The 17,884-nt window shown below is 37.3% G+C and overlaps 1 protein-coding gene across 2 annotated transcripts in view; it reads left to right on the forward strand.

Annotated features, from left to right (window-relative positions):
• Nucleotides 1-1,406: 1,406 nt before the first annotated feature.
• LOC131227573 (annexin D5-like) overlaps nt 1,407-17,884 on the forward strand; it is a 28,513-nt gene continuing 12,035 nt past the window's right edge. For both annotated transcript variants that reach the window (XM_058223385.1, XM_058223386.1), the window contains exons 1-2: nt 1,407-1,615; nt 4,047-4,270. In XM_058223385.1, coding sequence (XP_058079368.1) covers nt 1,447-1,615; nt 4,047-4,270 — 393 coding nt within the window. In that variant the 5' untranslated portion in view covers nt 1,407-1,446. The remainder of the gene's footprint in view (nt 1,616-4,046; nt 4,271-17,884) is intronic.

A 17,884-nucleotide genomic window follows, 5' to 3' on the forward strand; every position in this document is an offset into this window, starting at 1 on the left:
TAAACAGTCTTCTAAAAATAGATCATTTTTAGGGTTTAATTTTAAGATTTAAGTTGAAACTTACTATTTCTAATAAGTTCTAATTTTTTTTATATAAAAGTTTAATGGGCTGGTTGCCGTCCAAAGTCTCTCTTTTAGTCATTAAAGGCCCATTAATTTGGATACCAAACATTTACAATATTATATAAGTAACTTATTTGAAATAAGTTTAGTTTATGATGAATTATAAGTATCTTTTTTATTTAAAGTTAATCACTTCCGTTTAATAAATATAAACTAACATAAGCTACTTAAGACATAATTAAATTATCTTAAGTTACCATCCAAACACACACAAGGGTTGTCCACAACCTGTAAGATGAATATTATTATTATTACTATTATTTGTATTTTTTACTATTTGGAAGGGTATCATGTGAGTCAAATTAAATTTTACGGTTTATTTCACTCATACAAGGTCGTCAGATACGTTGTAGCGGGTAATTTTTAAATTTCTTTCTTTTTATAAATAATATCCGAGTTCTTCTCTTATCTGGATATCTTTCTCTCCTCATTGATTTAAGGAATATTTTTAAAAAGATGATGGCCACATCCTCTTTTATCCATGCACCCTCTGCATTATTTGGGAGGGTGCTGACAACCATAAAAACTTCCGCGTGGAATATGAAGTAGTCCACCATACTATGTATATTCCATCAGACCTCATCATGTGAACACTCCCTGGTGAACCGATCCCCAGCGGGGGTGGCTAACACGGAGTGTGTGTACTGACATGGGTGCGTGCTAACGAGCTAAAAAAGAAAAAAGAAAAAAAAAGAAGGCCATTCCAAAATAAGGTGAACCGCACTACGAGAATATACAAGTTTTAGGTAAGATTGTTCATCGTTCACTCCCTGGTGCGTTGAATCTGAGTTTTGAGTCATCATGATTCTTGGTGCGTACGGTTAACATAAGGAGGGAAACCAGATCCAAGGTTTGGATTCCACCTAGGCATCAAAGGTGGGCCCCCACACATCTCTAACAATGGTAATTAACATACTATTGAAACATATGTAATCATTTCACGTGTTTCACATGGGATCAAACATCTGACCATGAGAAGACTTAAAGTCTTCACCTTTCCCCACCCAATGGTAGTCCGTCCGCCACGTGGTACAATCAAAGGAGCACACATGGAAAGATCTAACTGCTCGAGTTCACTTTTAAAAAAACGATGTTTCATTTCTGGCAAAAACACGGAATTACCTTATGTTTAACTTTTTTTCCTCCTCAGGTGAGGTGAGGAGTGTTACAAATGAAAGGCGGCGGCCAAATCACCTTAATCCAACCAAAAATACTGAGGTAAATAATTATTACCCATTTATCTTAAATTACCTCCGTAATGAGAAAATCAAACAGGCCTAAGCATGTGTGTGTGTCCATTTGAAGTACTTCTTTGGTGGGAGGATGGACAACGTGATGCTAGAAGCTGCATCAGGGACTATGGCAGAAATGCTAACTCCTCTAGGTGCACAAGCTCCTCCTCTAAGTGCACAAGCTCCTAGCAGGGGAGTGTCCTTAGATGGTGATCCTGACCCTAGACAAGATGCCATCCATCTCAATACGGCTTTCAAAGGTTAGAAATCTTAGATTGTTTTCTCAGTTCCATTCATTTTCTTTGATGATTTCATCGGGTCACAACTAGCTAGTGGGACCGTAGCATCCGTTTTCCCGCCAACATGTAGGATATCAGTGCCATAAAAAAGGTAGGCCCCACCATGGACGTCCACACAATAGTTAGGCCGGTCAGGTCGGAATTGGATTGTGTCCCGAGCCGCTGGACGGAATCGGTCCAAGCAGGGGCTCTGTGGGGCCAACTGTGATGTATGGGTTTTATACACACCGTTCATCCATTTTTCTAGATCATTGTAGGAAATGAGCCGAAGAATGAGACAGATCCAAAGCTCAAGTGGGCCACGCAGTGAGGATTGAACGCCTACCATTAGAAACTTCTTGAGGGCCATTGAAGTTTTGGATCAAGCTGAAATTTGTGTTTTCCCTTCATCCAGCTCTTTTTGACCTTTTCAACAGGTTGGATGGAAAATAAACATGACGTAGGAAGGTTTCAACGGTAGGCATCATTATCACGGCTGCTTCTTGTGGTGTGGTCCACTTGAGCCTTGGATGTGCCCCCATTTTGTACCCATATTCTAAAATGATACAGAAAAATAGATGAACGGAGTGGATAAAACCCATATAACGGTTGGCCTCACAGAGCCCATGTGCACCACTTTCCGTCCAGACGGGCAGGACGCAATCCGCTTCCGGTCAGCTCACCAAAGTTTGACTGGTCAGCTCACCAAGTCCACCAAAATGTTGGAATCAATTCCACGACTGACCATTGGTCTTAACCCAAACGTAAAGGCGTGGCTAATCTAGTAAGTGAATCCAACACCAACCAGTGTCTGTGAGCTCACTAGGATGTATCTGTTTTATCCACGCCGTTCATCCATTGTTTCAGATTATTTCAAGGTACAAGCCAAAAAATGAGGCAAATCCAAATCTCAAGTGAACCACACGCAGGAAAATAATGTTCACTGAAAGTCCATAGTTAAAAACTTCCTAAGGCCTACTGTAATGTTTATTTTACATCCTAACCTGTTAATAAGGTCACGCGAACCTTAATGAGGGTAAAATACAACTATATCAGCTTTATCAAAAAAATATGTCCCTTAAAATGCTTTCAACAGTAAGGATTCAATTCCTTCTGTTTGTTGTAGCGTGGTCCACCTGAGAATTGGATTACATCATTGTTGGACTCATATTTCCTAATATGTTCTACTTTAAAATGAATTGATGACGTGGATAAAACAGATACATCATGGTGAGGCACACTGAGCTTTTACACCTGCTAGGTGTTAAGGTCACTAGCCAATCCGCGTCCGTGCAGAGCCTGCAACCTTTCTCTTTCTCGGGCTGCAAGTAGCTGTATGTGTCGTACCAGTTCCACCATCTGTCCATGAAATCGGATTGCGTACTGTGTTACTAGTATGCTCTTATCTTTGTAAACTCTGTCAGGCCTACCGTGAATGTATCTGGTCTATCCACGTAGTCCATCTGCTTTTTCATCTTATTTTATGGGTTAGACCAAAATTTAAATATACCCAAAGATCAAATCGACCATACCATAGAAAATAGTTGGAATAATGACTTTCACGGTTGAAACCTTTCTAGGGCCCACAGTGATGTTTATTTCTCATCCAATCTGTTTATAAGATCACACAGACATGGATGAAGGTAAAACATAATTACAAGCTTGATCCAAAACTTCTGTGGCTCCCACGAAATTTTTAACGGTAGATGTTCAATTCACACTGTTTCCTATGGTGTGTTCCACTTGAGGCTTGGATATACTTCATATTTAGGCTCAAGCCCTAAAGTTATCTGGTAAAATGGATGGATGGAGTGGATAAAATACATAAATCATGGTGGACCCCACAGAGTTTGCTCAGTACGCAATCCGCTTCCACTGTCCACCACTATGAGTAGTGGTAGGACTGTTGTGGGGCCCATATAGTGGGTGTATTTGTTTTAGAAAAAATGCACTCGGGGAAGGGAAGAATCGTTTAAGAACATTCTATCCAGATCATTTCACATGGTGCTTTTTCCATCTTTCAAATATTAGAATTTAAAAATGAAAAAAAAAAGAAGATTAAAATTCCCAAACTACTCTAAAACACTAAACCTAATCTTAGTTTTATCATGTATCTATGTACCAAGATTTAGAACATACAACAAAAAATAACTAAGATTGGAAGAAATTAAAAAGGGCTTGAAGAGTTTTTTGAAGAGAATGTACAAATTACATAAGAACTACAGCCAGGCAAGAAGTTATGCCAAAATGATTAGGCAACTGAAAAATAAAATTATATTATTTGTTGAAATAGCTCCTTCTTAAGATTAACTTCTTTAGCTCTTTTTTCTTTTCTTTCTTTTATTTCTATCCTACCATTTCAAAGTTAGCTTCTTGTTTGTTACTTAATGTTTTCAATGTGATTTTTATACAGGAAGAGGGAAAAACGTCCCTGAGATTATCAATATTCTTGCACATCGTGATGTAACTCAACGTGCCGAAATTCAAGAAGCATACAAAGCCATGTATTCTGAGGATCTCAAGCAACGTCTCTCTCAAGAGCTTGGATTTGCTGGGGATGTCAGTGAGAACCTTGGTGTGAACATTAGTGGGGACCTTAATGGAGAGCTTTTTGGGCCACTTAGTAGCAATATTAAGGTATACATATATTTCATGAGCCCACAAATGGAATTCACAATTCTTTCAAAATAGAACCTAATCTTATTGTCTCCATGGATGACGGAATATATTATCTTAAGTGTTACATTTTTTCACTCTATAGAATTTTCAGATAAAATTTAGAATAATTTCCTAGTTTTACTATCTTAGAAAATAAATCATTGAAGGAAGAGGTATTATACAATGCTCAACAAAGAATTACTTAAAAGTTGCTTAGGTTTTTGGTTCATGTGGGTGGGGAGGGCTGAATGTGTGGGCCCATAAGATCTAATTTATTTACATATTTTAGGGACCTTCACACAAAGCTAGAGATGGACGGCCCATGTCCAGCTGTTTGCCTAGTTACTTTAGGAGTGAAAAGGATCTAATCATTCATCAAATACTATGGTTAAGATGGCCGCTAGACATGATCAAGTATTTAAATTGTCTATACTTAACGTAATGGATAATGATATTGATCATTTATTCCCCTTCTAATTTTCTTTGTAGAGTTCATTCGGATGATTGGGGGGAGTTCGTATGCAATAAGATTTATCCTTATCACATCTTACTTCAATCTCTCTCTTCCTCTCCCTTATTCCCAGTCATTTTCTCTCATTTAAGTTTAAATTCAAATTCGAACTTAGAGAGAAAATGGAAAGAGGAATATTCACTTAGAGATATTCCAAAGGAAAAATGTGTGGGTGAAAAATGTGTGGGACTCACCCACAATTAACCCTAAGAGTCTATATCCAACACATCATATTCAATCATATTATAATATGTACACAATATAGATTGTCCATCTAACTTTTCATATAACGATTAAAATCAAAATATCATTATTAAAAGAAATAGAGGTATAGGACTAATTGAATATTATTATATTCTCATATGTGTTTGAATACTAAGCGAACACTTGACTAGCATTCAATAACACAAGCTTTGTTATATCGGTCCTAGTTACCATGATCACACTGCATTGAATTAACTCCTAATTTGGAGTATTCTACTAATATATGTACTTATCCAATTTATTAAGTTTATTTACAAAATTCAGTTTTTCACAAACTTCAGTTTAAAATCATTTTTAGAGTAATAGTATACTATATATTAAACTTTATCAAAACTTGAAACTAGCGTGCAAATAAGTTATGAAGACATAAAAGTCTTCAAGTATATACTAATAGTTTTACAAGCTCAGTGTAGTTATCATGGAGTCTTTCCATATATGTGTAATTCAAAATCGATCAAGTGGCTTTCTTAACATAACTAAGTCCAATCAATTTAAGGGCATTTGTCATCTTACACTAAAATAGTGATACTCGATCTCATCCCCCTATACACAAGAGGAGAGTGACTAAGAATACATAGGCATCTATATATCTGGCTACTTCTATAATGCACTGACTAGATCAAATTAAAGCAGTATGTAGATAAGATGCCAACACTATGATAATAATTTGCACAGTAAAATAGACAACACTAGACATTTGTGAGGTATATAATACTTAAATCATTACACATAAGGTATAACTCATCTCATATCCTCACAACCTCACTTTTTAATCAGACCATAACATTAATCATATAGAAGAAAAATGAAACAAATTATATTATTTCGACTTTGATTAGTCACATCTTCAATTTCTAAGAACCAAAGATAAATATGATGTATCATCACTTATATCCTTATTATCTATTCTTTACAATAAAGAGCAGTTCACACCTCAAATATATGAATACTACTTCAATTTGTACCTTTCCTATACATTCACCGTTGGTCTCCCCGTGCTAGTGACTGATGGCTACCAATAGATATGGAGATCCTTAAAGATCACAAGGCAAACGATGATAATCTAATTATTTGAGTGAGTCAAGCAAGGCTTAACAGGGCAGGCTTATTCAAAATATCATTTACAATTAGCCCATGCTAGGCCCAATGCCAGCCCTAGTGGTGAGGCTACATCATGAGCGGTTTAGAAATCACCCAAATCCATACAACCTATTTGTATTTACACATGGGTAAGATGAAAATTTCTTTTAGTCTCAACAAAGTCATGGCATTAGGAGATATTTTATTACCATATCTGAGGCGTTTTATGATTGTACATGGAAGGTATGGGTATAAGAATTCTATAAGTTGGGCCTTATTGATCGACAATCTAGATCTCCTTAAGGGTTGGATAGTGTGATTGGGCATACCAGTGGATCCCACTTAGTTGTGATTCATCTAAATTTATGTAAGGGGTGGTGCACTACAAGTGTGTCACACGCATAATATTCTAGATGGAATAGGATTGACAAATTCGTGTAGAGCCTAAAGGGGGAGGAGTTTCGATGGGTAAACTCCATAACCCTCTAAATTATATAAATAAGGTTGGGTCCCCAAGCCTACACATGTGTGAAGCCTATTCATCCCATCCTGGTGCTTCTCTAAAGGTGTAAGGTGCGAAAGATCCCAACATTCACCTTCAAAAATATCTTCCCAATCAAGTAGATCTTTTATTCATTTTATTAGATCTACATACTCGATATGCATGTTGGAATTTGTGTTGCGGAATCACATAGATCTAGATCTAGGATAGCAATCCAAGAGCACCAAACAAACATAAGAGAACACAAAGATTTAACTTGGAAAACTCTTTCGGAAAAAAAACTATGGCACAAAGCGATAGAATTCCACCATAAAAATAGAAATTACAAAGAGAAATGACTTACTCGATTCGAACAACCTCGAATCTCACGCTTGCTACACCCTTTAATAACCCCAGAACCCTTTTAAAAACCCGTAGTGTTATTTAGAAAGGCCCTAGGGACCCCTATTTATAGTTTAGGAAACTCCACTTATGCACCTCTCTGAAATCCCCTCAAATTTATACAGTTCGCGCAGAATCCGCGCACCATCTGTGTAACCTTCAACTAGTCGAGTCTGTCCCTTGACTGGTCGAAGACCTCGTGATTTCAGAAACCTTGTCACTAGACTTCGAGTCGAGCGAGCTTCGACTATTTGAAGGGATACTTAACTAGTCGAGCCAGCCCCTCCACTGTTCGAGCAGCGCGGTGAAACCAGATTTCAGACATCTGTTTTACAAAAATCTTCACCATGTCTTCAATCTTTAACCATATAGCTTCTTGATCTATTCTCTTATCTCTGCAACACATCATAACTTCTCCTGCACACTCCGTCCTCCTTTTATGCCATTACTAAGCCCAAAGAGTTGCACAGAACTTGAACTTCTCTACAGGAATGATCTAGGTGAGCATGTCTGCCAAATCTAAATCCACATGGCCAACCACCTTTGCTCATGTCTTCCAAAAAATAAAGATGTAGTCTTCTTACCATCTCACCGCTACCCAATATTGCTTATCGGGGTATTTGCTCACAACACTGATAGCCTGTGAAATAACCGGTCTAATACAGACCATGACATGCATTACCAACCACATTCGAATACGGCTCATAAAACATATCCTACTTTTCTTCATCTGTTCTGGGACATGTCCTGAGAAAAATTTGAGGAGAGACGTGTAGAGAACGCTCTTCGATTTTGCCTGATCTATCACATACTTGATTAATACCTACCCAAGGTATTCTGTCTGAGATAACCAAAGCCTACTCCTCTTTCAGTCTAAATGTCGAGAACCATCTTTGCAGCCCCCCGATCCTTCATCCTGAATGTCCCACTTAATCGAGTCTTCAATACATTGATTTTAGACATATCATAATTTACGATCTACATGTCATCAATATACAATTCCCGACTCACCATAAAAGAATTAAACCACTGCCTAAACGATATGTTATACCACGACATCCTACAAACTTTTTTTTTCTTAGCCCTTATAACTTCGAACCGCTCTAGTTGCTTCATGTAGATCTGTTCTTCCAATTTTTCATACAGAAGTGCAGACTCCACACCCATACTTCCAGCTCGAGATCACATTAGCCAACTAGTGTCAATCACGGATCTAATAGACACTTGTTATACAATCGGCGCGAATATCTCAGAGAAGCCGATCCCTTCTCTCTAAGCATAACCCTTCGCTACTAACCTCCCTTGGTATCTATGATGTATCCTCCTGAAGATCTACTTGCATCCAGCCGCTATCTGGACCACTGGAAGCTCCACCATCTCCCATGTGTCAATCTGGTATAACAAGTCCATCATATCGCCCATAGTCACCTTCCACTTCTTAGCACCAGGCTCACCTAGAGCCATCTAAATAGTAGACGGATCCCTCTCGCCTGTAATAAGAGTATATGCAATATAGGAGTCGTCCATGTACCTCGTCGATAACCTGTGATTTATGCAGTGTGATTCTTCTCACAGGTGGCTACTCCACCTGCTCCGTATCCCTGTCCACGTGTTACATCCTTCCTATCCTGTCCGCTCATGTGGTCATGCCCAACATGCCACACGTGTAGAAGTGGAATCCACTATAGGCACTGCAGCTCCACCTTTTGAAGTGTTCCCGATCAACTCATAAAGATTACTGAGTCGTTGCGCTTTCATGATTACCTGTGCCCCCTTAGATACCTTAAGGGCACCATCAATACATGTGTGCTTACAGCCCATTGTCTCAAGTACACCAAGAGAAATCAGATTCTTTTTCATGTCAGGAACGTGCCTCACATCAGTCAGGGTATGCTCTGTCCTATCAAACATCTTAATGCTCATTGTACCAATAGCTACAACATTAAAGGCAATGTCATTACCCATAAACACTTGTCTACCATCGCACTCCCTATAGCTGGCGAACTAACTCTGATGTGGAGTCATGTGAAAAGATGTTTCTATGTCTAGAATCCACTTGCCTCTACGATCATCGTATGGCCATCTGATCATAGACACAGATAAAACATCACCATTACATCCACTCGATCCATCTAATATGGCAGCGTTGGCCTCCCTGTATGAAGCCTTGGAGTCTTCTCTCTTAGATTTAGGATTTGTACAATCCTTCTTCATATGTCTTTTCATTCCACAATTCCAGCACTTGACCTTTTCTTTGCCCTTGCCCTTGGATTTGTATCTAGAACTTGAAGATCCTGTATCTTGTTCAAAATTTCTGCCTCGTGAATAGTGCATCAAAAGATGTCCCCATGTAGCCGTTTAGTTTTCTCATGGCCTTACCTTGAAGGGCTGAGATAACGATGTCGACACTCATGATTTTATTCGTGATGCACATTGTGTCCTTCAATGACTCATATGACGCAGGAATAGAATTCATCAACATACATGCTTGTTCTTCATCTTTCATCACTTCCTTCATATCCAGCAAATTACAAACCAATTTATTAAAGTTGTTGATATAAGCCTCCAGATCTCCACCCTCTGCCTTCTTGAAGTCATATCACTGTCGCTTCAAGTGTAGGCAATTTTCAGAGAATTTTTTCACGTAGATATCCTCTAACTTCGCCCATAGACTAGCCGCGATTTTCTCCCTCAAAACATTATAGAGAACCTCATCTGTGAGACATAAATAAATTGAGGATAAGACTTTCTTAGCAAGGGTATTCCATGCATCATCAGTCATACTAGACTTTCTCGCATCAAGAGCACCATCCTCGCCTTGCTTGGTTAAGGAACTGATCATCTTGATCTTTCATAACTAAAAATTATTTTTCCTTGAATACTTCTCAATATCATACCTAGTACTTCATATTATTGTTAATCTTACAGATTCAGATCTGTGCCCCAACGATTGCTCTGATACTACTTGTTGGGATTTATGCTGTGAAATCACACAGATCTAGATTTAGGATAGTAATCCAAGAGCACCAAGCAAATACAAGAGAACATAAAGATTTAACATGGAAAACTCTTCTGAGAAAAAAGTATGGCACAAAGCGACAGAATTCCACTATGAAAATAGAAATTACAAAGAGAAAGGACTTACCCGATTCGAACAACCTCGAATCTCACCCTTGCTACACCCTTTAATAACCCTAGAACCCTTTTAGAAACCCTTAGCGTTACTTAGAAAGGCCCTAGGGACCCCTATTTATAGTTTAAGAAACCCCACTTACGCACCTCTCTGAAAACCTCTCAAATTTATACAATCCGCGCAGAATCTGCGCACCATCTACGTAACCCTCAACTAGTCGAGCCTGGGCTTCGACTGGTTGAGTCTGTCCCTCGACTAGTCAAAGACCTTGGGATTTTCAGAAAACTTGTCACTGGACTTCGAGTCGAGCGGGCTTTGACTGTTCGAAGGGATACTTGACTAGTCGAGCCAGCCCTCGACTGGTCGAGCAGCGCGGTGAAACCGGATTTAAGACATCTATTTTACAACAATGCACATGTCGATACTTTCAATTCCGCATATAATATTTTATAGTTGGTATCAGAACCAACTGTGCATTGGCTATGGAAGATCTATTTGGAATCCGATCGAGGATTTTATTACAATCCAAACCCACCATCCATGGACCTAGATAGGCTCAGATTTGGATCGTTCGTTAATGGTTTAATTAGGGCCAGAACTAGGCTATAAGCTATAGCATTCACAAATCTCAAGTAACGTGAAGAATTTGGCTTGCTTCAATGGTGGGCCTAATCGCAAATGGTTGTGTTAGATTGGTCTTCATTGTATATAAGAGGTTTTGAAACCCCAATCAAGTATGGATTCCAACCAAAGTTCGATTCGTTCGGATTGATTATAAGGTCATCATAAATCTAATCTTGGCCCCTTATAGAATAGCAGCATAATGCAAACTTCTGTCATTGGTTTTGATGCAAGGTAGCCATTAACGTTAGCCCTTGGGCCGACATAGAGAAACAAAAAAAGGGAAGAGGGGATGATACATGTTACGGCGGTGATGAGTTTTCTTCCTCGTCCCTGTAGCCATGGTCACCACTAACTTTAGGATTGGATTTGGATGACTGTGGCAGTATTAAAACTGGCAAAATAAGTAACTACCCATTTATGTGGTTGAAACTCTTCTTTTGTTACTATCGCTAGCCCTTACAGTAATTGGAGGTGATCCTGCAGAATCTAGTCACATTTGAGAAAATTTAAGGGCAGTAGCAAAAGCATACATGGTTTCCAACATGATAGACTTTATCTAGGGTTGTTGCCTTCTTCGACTGATGGCCAATGACACCATTGTTCCCGGCGTCATCAGTGGTAGTAGCTATCAACTTCATCGTGCCAACAATAGTTATTCCATCAGTTGTTGCCCTTTGAGTAAGAGTCAGGTTGCGATGACTGCTCTAGGGTTAGAGTCTCACCCTCCCTTTTTCCCCTCTTTCAGTTCAGGCAAGAACCCCTTCGGGGGATTTTATTTTTCTTCTACAATGGTCCAGAACCCATCTGCTTTTCCTTTCTACAAGCCCAGGGTACATACTATCGATTTAAGCTTGCACATCTTTAGCACCCTGATAGGCCCGGTCGATGGACCAACACCCATTCTAGATTTTGGGTAAACCATATTAGTGAGTCAGGAGGTCTAGTGGGCCTTGTGTGGGCCATTAGCTTGGGCTCACAACAATGGGCTATTTCCTTAGGCCTAGTAGCTGACCATAAGGAGGCTCATGTTTGGGGCCCACACCTTTATTCAGCCCAATTTTAGGCTTATTTGACATCTCTTGAAGTTTATTAAATTGCCTTTACTTCAGTTATGCGACTACCCATGTTTAAATGGGCACGCTGGTTATGGTTTAGGGTTTTAATTTTTGTTCAAGCTCAGGTCTAGATGCAGTAAGTCTAGTCGTTTTTTTTTTTTTATAAACCTATTGATTCTTGAGCTCATTAATTGTCTTGTTTCGTGACGTTCCGAGCACTTACATTGATTAATCCAGGCCCAACATTAGGGCATGTTTGATGCACATTATAAGCCCAAACCTTGGCCATTATAAAGTTTGCCCTTAGGCCTCCTCTTTCGAGACTATTTACAAGCATTGATATTTGATCTAGACCATCTATTCAGTTTATAAAGAGTGTTTTATTTGGTTCATTCACTAGATGAATAATTCAACATCTAGACCTTCCATCATGTGGACCTTGAGTATTGGATTTGAACTTTCCATTCTATGGATACAAATGTATTGATCTAATTATTCATGTGAATCAAGTTAAACATTTTACTCTAGACTGTCTATCCTCAAAACATTAAGGGTCAGACATGGAAAACTCATTAAGGATATTTAAATCATGCAAAGTCTTAATTCAACTCAGTTATGAGCTCATTACCCATACTACAGAAACTAACATGGACCATTGATTTAAAAGGAAATGGAAAAGAAACATATCTATCTATTTCCTTTTAAGATCTCATGCATTTCAAACGATCAATGGCAGCCACTTTCTAGGCCAAATCGAACTGCTTTTGATAATCCATTGAGGACAAGAATATATTCGCAATCTTAAAGTCTAAATTCGTAGAATTGGATCCGGTGGTACTAGCCATCACAGTGACCTCAATTGGTAAAGATTTTACTAATTTTGATTCTTGATATTAGGATATAGTAGTAGGATTTTATATAGTTGCGTTTGCATTCAATGCAAACAGTGACAAAAACGCAGACGATCACTATTTGGCAGGGATGTAAGTGGTATGAAGTAAATGGTACTGGTGGTGTAAAGTTGAGAGACCCATTTCACCCGCAAGTGCTAAGTGTCTCAAATTTACATGATCGACATTGCTTAATTCCATGTTCAAGAGAGTCACATTCATGCCATGACTACCTCTTACAGGATGAGTGATGATGATGTGACCGATTCTCGCCAGGATTGACTAGTTGGGCCCATTTTCATCATAGGCAATTCAATTCAAAGTCCCAATCAATTGAATTTATGATAATTTTGCCTAATATTTAGTTTTATTCGTGAATAGTTTAAAGTAAACATATCAACTAATGTGAGTATAACGTAATCAAGTTGTCATTCTAATTCAATGCAACTTAGTTCTCCTTTTAACCAGGTTTAATAATCCCAAAAGGGAAGAATTGACAATGTTAGACCTAGGGAGCATGGAAAATGACCTTACCTTAGAAAAGAGAGGAAAAGTCTAGATAAGGTTCAAAGTGCTCATCTAATAATCTTAGGATATAGACATAATGAAAAAATGAAAAGAAAATATAGTTCTAAAAAGGAATATTCAGGTTTTATGGCTGACAATCAACCTGAAGATTGGTTGAGCAATAAATGGGTTAAGAAGAATAATTAATGCTTCTTCTATAAGAAGTCAAGCCATCAGGAAATAGACACCATTAAGTTTAAGCAGCTCATAAAGAATGGCAAAGATCATGTCCTTTTATGTTTTGAGTCAAATTTAATCGATGTATTGGAAGTTTCTTGGTGGATAGATTATAGTACAACTATTCACATTTGTAATTCCATACAGAATATGCTATAGAGATGACCACCTACTAATATAGAGCGATCAGTATATATGGGCAATAACATTAAACTGGACGTAGATGCAATCGGAGTCTACAAGATTGGGTTAAAGTCAAGTCATATGTTGGATCTAGTAGATACATTTTATGTGCCTTCCAAAAGCACAATGTAGTCTCGATTTCTTGTTTAAACAAATTCGATTATATGTCTAAATTTGATAATAGAAACTTTAGTATCTACTACGATTCGAATATAATTAATACTAGCATTATGGTTAATAACCTACACCAATTGGACTTGAATGCATTACACGTCTATAATGTGAATGCTTTACATGGAAATAAATTAAGATCTAAGCAAAAACTAGACTATAAAAATTCCTTCATGTTATGGTACAACGATTAGGCTATATCTCTTTTAAGAGATTGGAAAGGCTGGTGTAGGAAGAAATTCTTCATTCTCTAGGCTTTTCCAACTATAAAGTATGTACAGATTGTACTAAGGATGAACATACTAGTATCAGGAAGAAAGGTGGAACTATGAGTGTAGGATTCTTAGAAGTGATACATATAGACATTTGTAGTCAATTCCCTACAGTATCTTGGGGTGGATAAAAATATTTTATCATTTTTATAGATGACTACTCTCATTTTAGACACATCTATCTTATAAATGAAAAATCAAATGCTAAAGTAGAAAATCAACTCGATAAGAAGATTAAAGTCATCAGGTCTAACTCATGGTGGTGAATACTGTGGGAGATATGACGAATCAGGTCGCAATCTAGGACCTTTCACTAGACACCTATAAGATTTGGCATTGTCGCCTTATACATCATGCCTAGAACCCCATATCATAATAGTGTATCTAAATAGCGCAATCACACCTTTATGGACATTGTGTGTAGAATGATGAGCAATTTAACATTGTTAGAATCTATGGGGTGATGCGATTAAAAGTACAGTTCATATCCTTAATAAGGTCCCCAACAAGGCTATAAGAAAAATCCATTTTGAGTTATGGAATGCAAGAAAACCAGGTCTCTGATATCTCTACATTTGCGGATGTCCTGCTGAGGCTAAAGCATTTAACCTGCATGAGAGAAAGCTCGATCCCAAAACCATAAATATTTTTATAAGATATCGAAAAGGTAAAAAAACTATTAATTCTACCGTCCTTCCCACTCCATCAGGATTATTGAAACTGAGAATGTCAGATGCATTGAATATACTGAAAATAGCAGGAGCACGAACATCAGAAATTTTGTATTTGAGGAAGAAAGGACTGTGACTCCCATCACAGTCATTTCATATCATGTGGGTATAAATCCTGTAGTTGAGCCTATTAGCATTGTAGATCACTACTATGAACCTCTTATACAACCCATTGAGGAGGAAAATCTAAATCACACTCAAGAAAGTGAGTCATTAAGAATATCTAAAATAGAGAAGAGGCTTGCAATTCCAGACGATTACACCGTATATATGCAAAAGCACGAGTTTAACATGGGGGTGGAAAATTATTTTAAATCATTTACACAAGCTAAATAAAGTGCTAATCCTTCCCGATAAACTGATGCTTTAAAAGATGAATTGAAATTCCCGAATGACAATAAAGTATGGGATCTTATTAAGTTGCCCAAGAATAAATTCGATTGGTTATAAATAAATATTTAAAACCAAATGGGACTCCAAGGTTAATGTCAAAATATATAAAGTCAGACTTGTTGCCAAAGGTTTTAACCAATGTGAATGTATTAATTTTAAGGAGACTTTCTCAACAGTATCTAAGAAATACTCATTCATGATCATAGTGACTCTCATGGATTATATGAATTTGGAGTTACATCAGATGGATGTAAAGACTGCATTTCTCAATGGAAATGTAGATGAGAATGTATACATGTTACAACTTGAAGGTTTTGCAGTCAATGGCTTAAAAAATATGGTTTGTAGACTCAAGATATTCATCTATAGATTGAAACAGGCGTCAAGATAATGATACATAAAGTTTCATGAAGTAATTTCCTCACACAGTTTTGTAAAAAATACTACAGATGAGTGTATCTACGTTAAAATCAGTAAGAGCAAGTTTGTCATATTGTTTTTGTATGTTAATGACATTTTGTTGGCGAGTAATGACATTAGGATGATGAGCGAAACTAAGAAATTCATATTTCAAAGGTTTGAGATGAAGGATCTTAGGGATGCCTCTTATGTCATCGGCATTGCGATACGCTATGATAAATCAAGTGACCTGCTTAGCCTGTCACAGAGGGCATATATTGATAGGGTACTTGAAAGGTATGACATGCAAAATTATGCTCCTAGACAATTACTCATTGTAAATGGTGATAAATTCGACCAATTCCAATGCCTTAAGAATTATTTGAAAAAGAATTAAATGAAAGATTTTTCATACGCGTCAATAGAAGGGAACATCATGTATGTTCAAGTCTATACATTACCAAATATTACCTTTGCAATTGGAATGTTAGGCATTATCTCTCCAATACAGGTATGCAACATTAGATAGATATAAAGAAGGGGTTGCATTACCTGCAAAGGACAAAGGACTTCAAACTCACATATGGAAGGTCTGATCATTTGAAGTTGGTTGGATACTCAGGTGCAGATTTTGCTTACTGCGTTGATACTAAGAAGTCTGCTTTAAGTTATCTTCATAATGGTGGGTGGGGCTGTTTCTTGAAACAGGTATGAAACAGTTAACAACAGTTTCATCCATCATAAAAGTTGATTTTATTGCTTGTCATGAAGTATCAAATCAGGCATTATAGTTATATCGTTTCTTCTCAGGTTTGCGAGTATTGGAGCATATTTCGAAATCATTGAGAATTGTTTATGTGATACCTCGGCTGTAATTCAATTCTCTAGTAACAACAAGTATTCATCAGGGTCGAAGTATATCGACATCAAGTATCTTATTGTGAAAGAAAGAGTATAGAATCATCTACTATCTCTAGAGTTTATCAACTCTAAGCAGATGATTGTGGATCCACTCACTATAGGGCTCCCCATCATGCTATTTTAGGAGTATGTGATATCTATGAGAGTTATTGATCCTACAAATGTATTCAGTTAGTGGGAGTTGAGTATGATCCATTTTTATAGACATGTATAGATATCTCATTTATAAAGTTTGATGATTCTAATATAAAGTTTATTTCTACTTCTTTTTAAGTATGCACAATATTATTTTGAGTAAGCATAACTAATGTCGTGTCTCATTGGAGACATGTAAAAGCTCTTACACCTCTTAAGGATAAGAACATATCATTATACTGCATCTGTAATCCTTATAGTACACCTCCTAATTCCTAATCCATATCGTTAAGATTGGTAATATATGTGACCGTGCTTAGTCTCATTTCACCAAGATTAAATGTTGTGATGGCTACCGTGATCCAATACTACTGATCTTGATGGACCAGATTGTAGAAGTGTTGCCCGTATTATCCAACAATTGCATTAGTTAACCATTTGAATGTTTTTTTTAATATTAGGACATATTTTTAAAATGTTTTCAAAATTATTTCTTAACATTGATGAATGTGGCCCAAGTGGGAGAATATAAGAATTCTATAAGGTAAGCCCTTTTAATCAAAGGTCTAGATCTCCCTAAGGGTTGGATAGTGTCATTGGGCATACCAGTGAACCCCACTCAGATATGATTCATTTAAAATCGCATAAGGGGTGGTGTACTACAACTGTGTCACATTCAAAGTATTTTAGATGGACTGAGATTGACAAATTTATGTGGAGCTAAAGGGAGAAGAGTTTCGATGGGTTTCAAACTCCTCAACCATTTAAAATATGTAAACATGGCTGGGTCCCCAAGCCTACACACATGTGAAACCTATTCATCTCATCTCAGTGCTTTTCTAAAGGTGTAAATTGTGGAATGTCACAACATTCGCCTTCAGCAATACCTTCTCCAAACAGGTACACCTTTTATTCATTTTATTAGATATCCATACTTAACATATAGGTCGATCCTTTCAATTCCACATATAAGATTTTACAATGGGTCCATATGAAATTATTAAAAATGCAAGAGTATTTTAAAAGGAAGTTACCATACATTAACAACCTAAAGAAGTGAGTTAAAATCATCTCAAAAATGGAATTCAATGAATCTAGGTTGATAATTTAATTAGTTGTCAAGTTTTTACTCTAGAGCAACTCTAAGACGAGAGTATGCCTACATCTTAGTAATCTAAAACATCAGTCTTACGGGTCCCTGCAT

The sequence above is a fragment of the Magnolia sinica genome, chromosome 15, assembly GCF_029962835.1.
Source record: "Magnolia sinica isolate HGM2019 chromosome 15, MsV1, whole genome shotgun sequence".
Taxonomy (NCBI): Eukaryota; Viridiplantae; Streptophyta; class Magnoliopsida; order Magnoliales; family Magnoliaceae; genus Magnolia; species Magnolia sinica.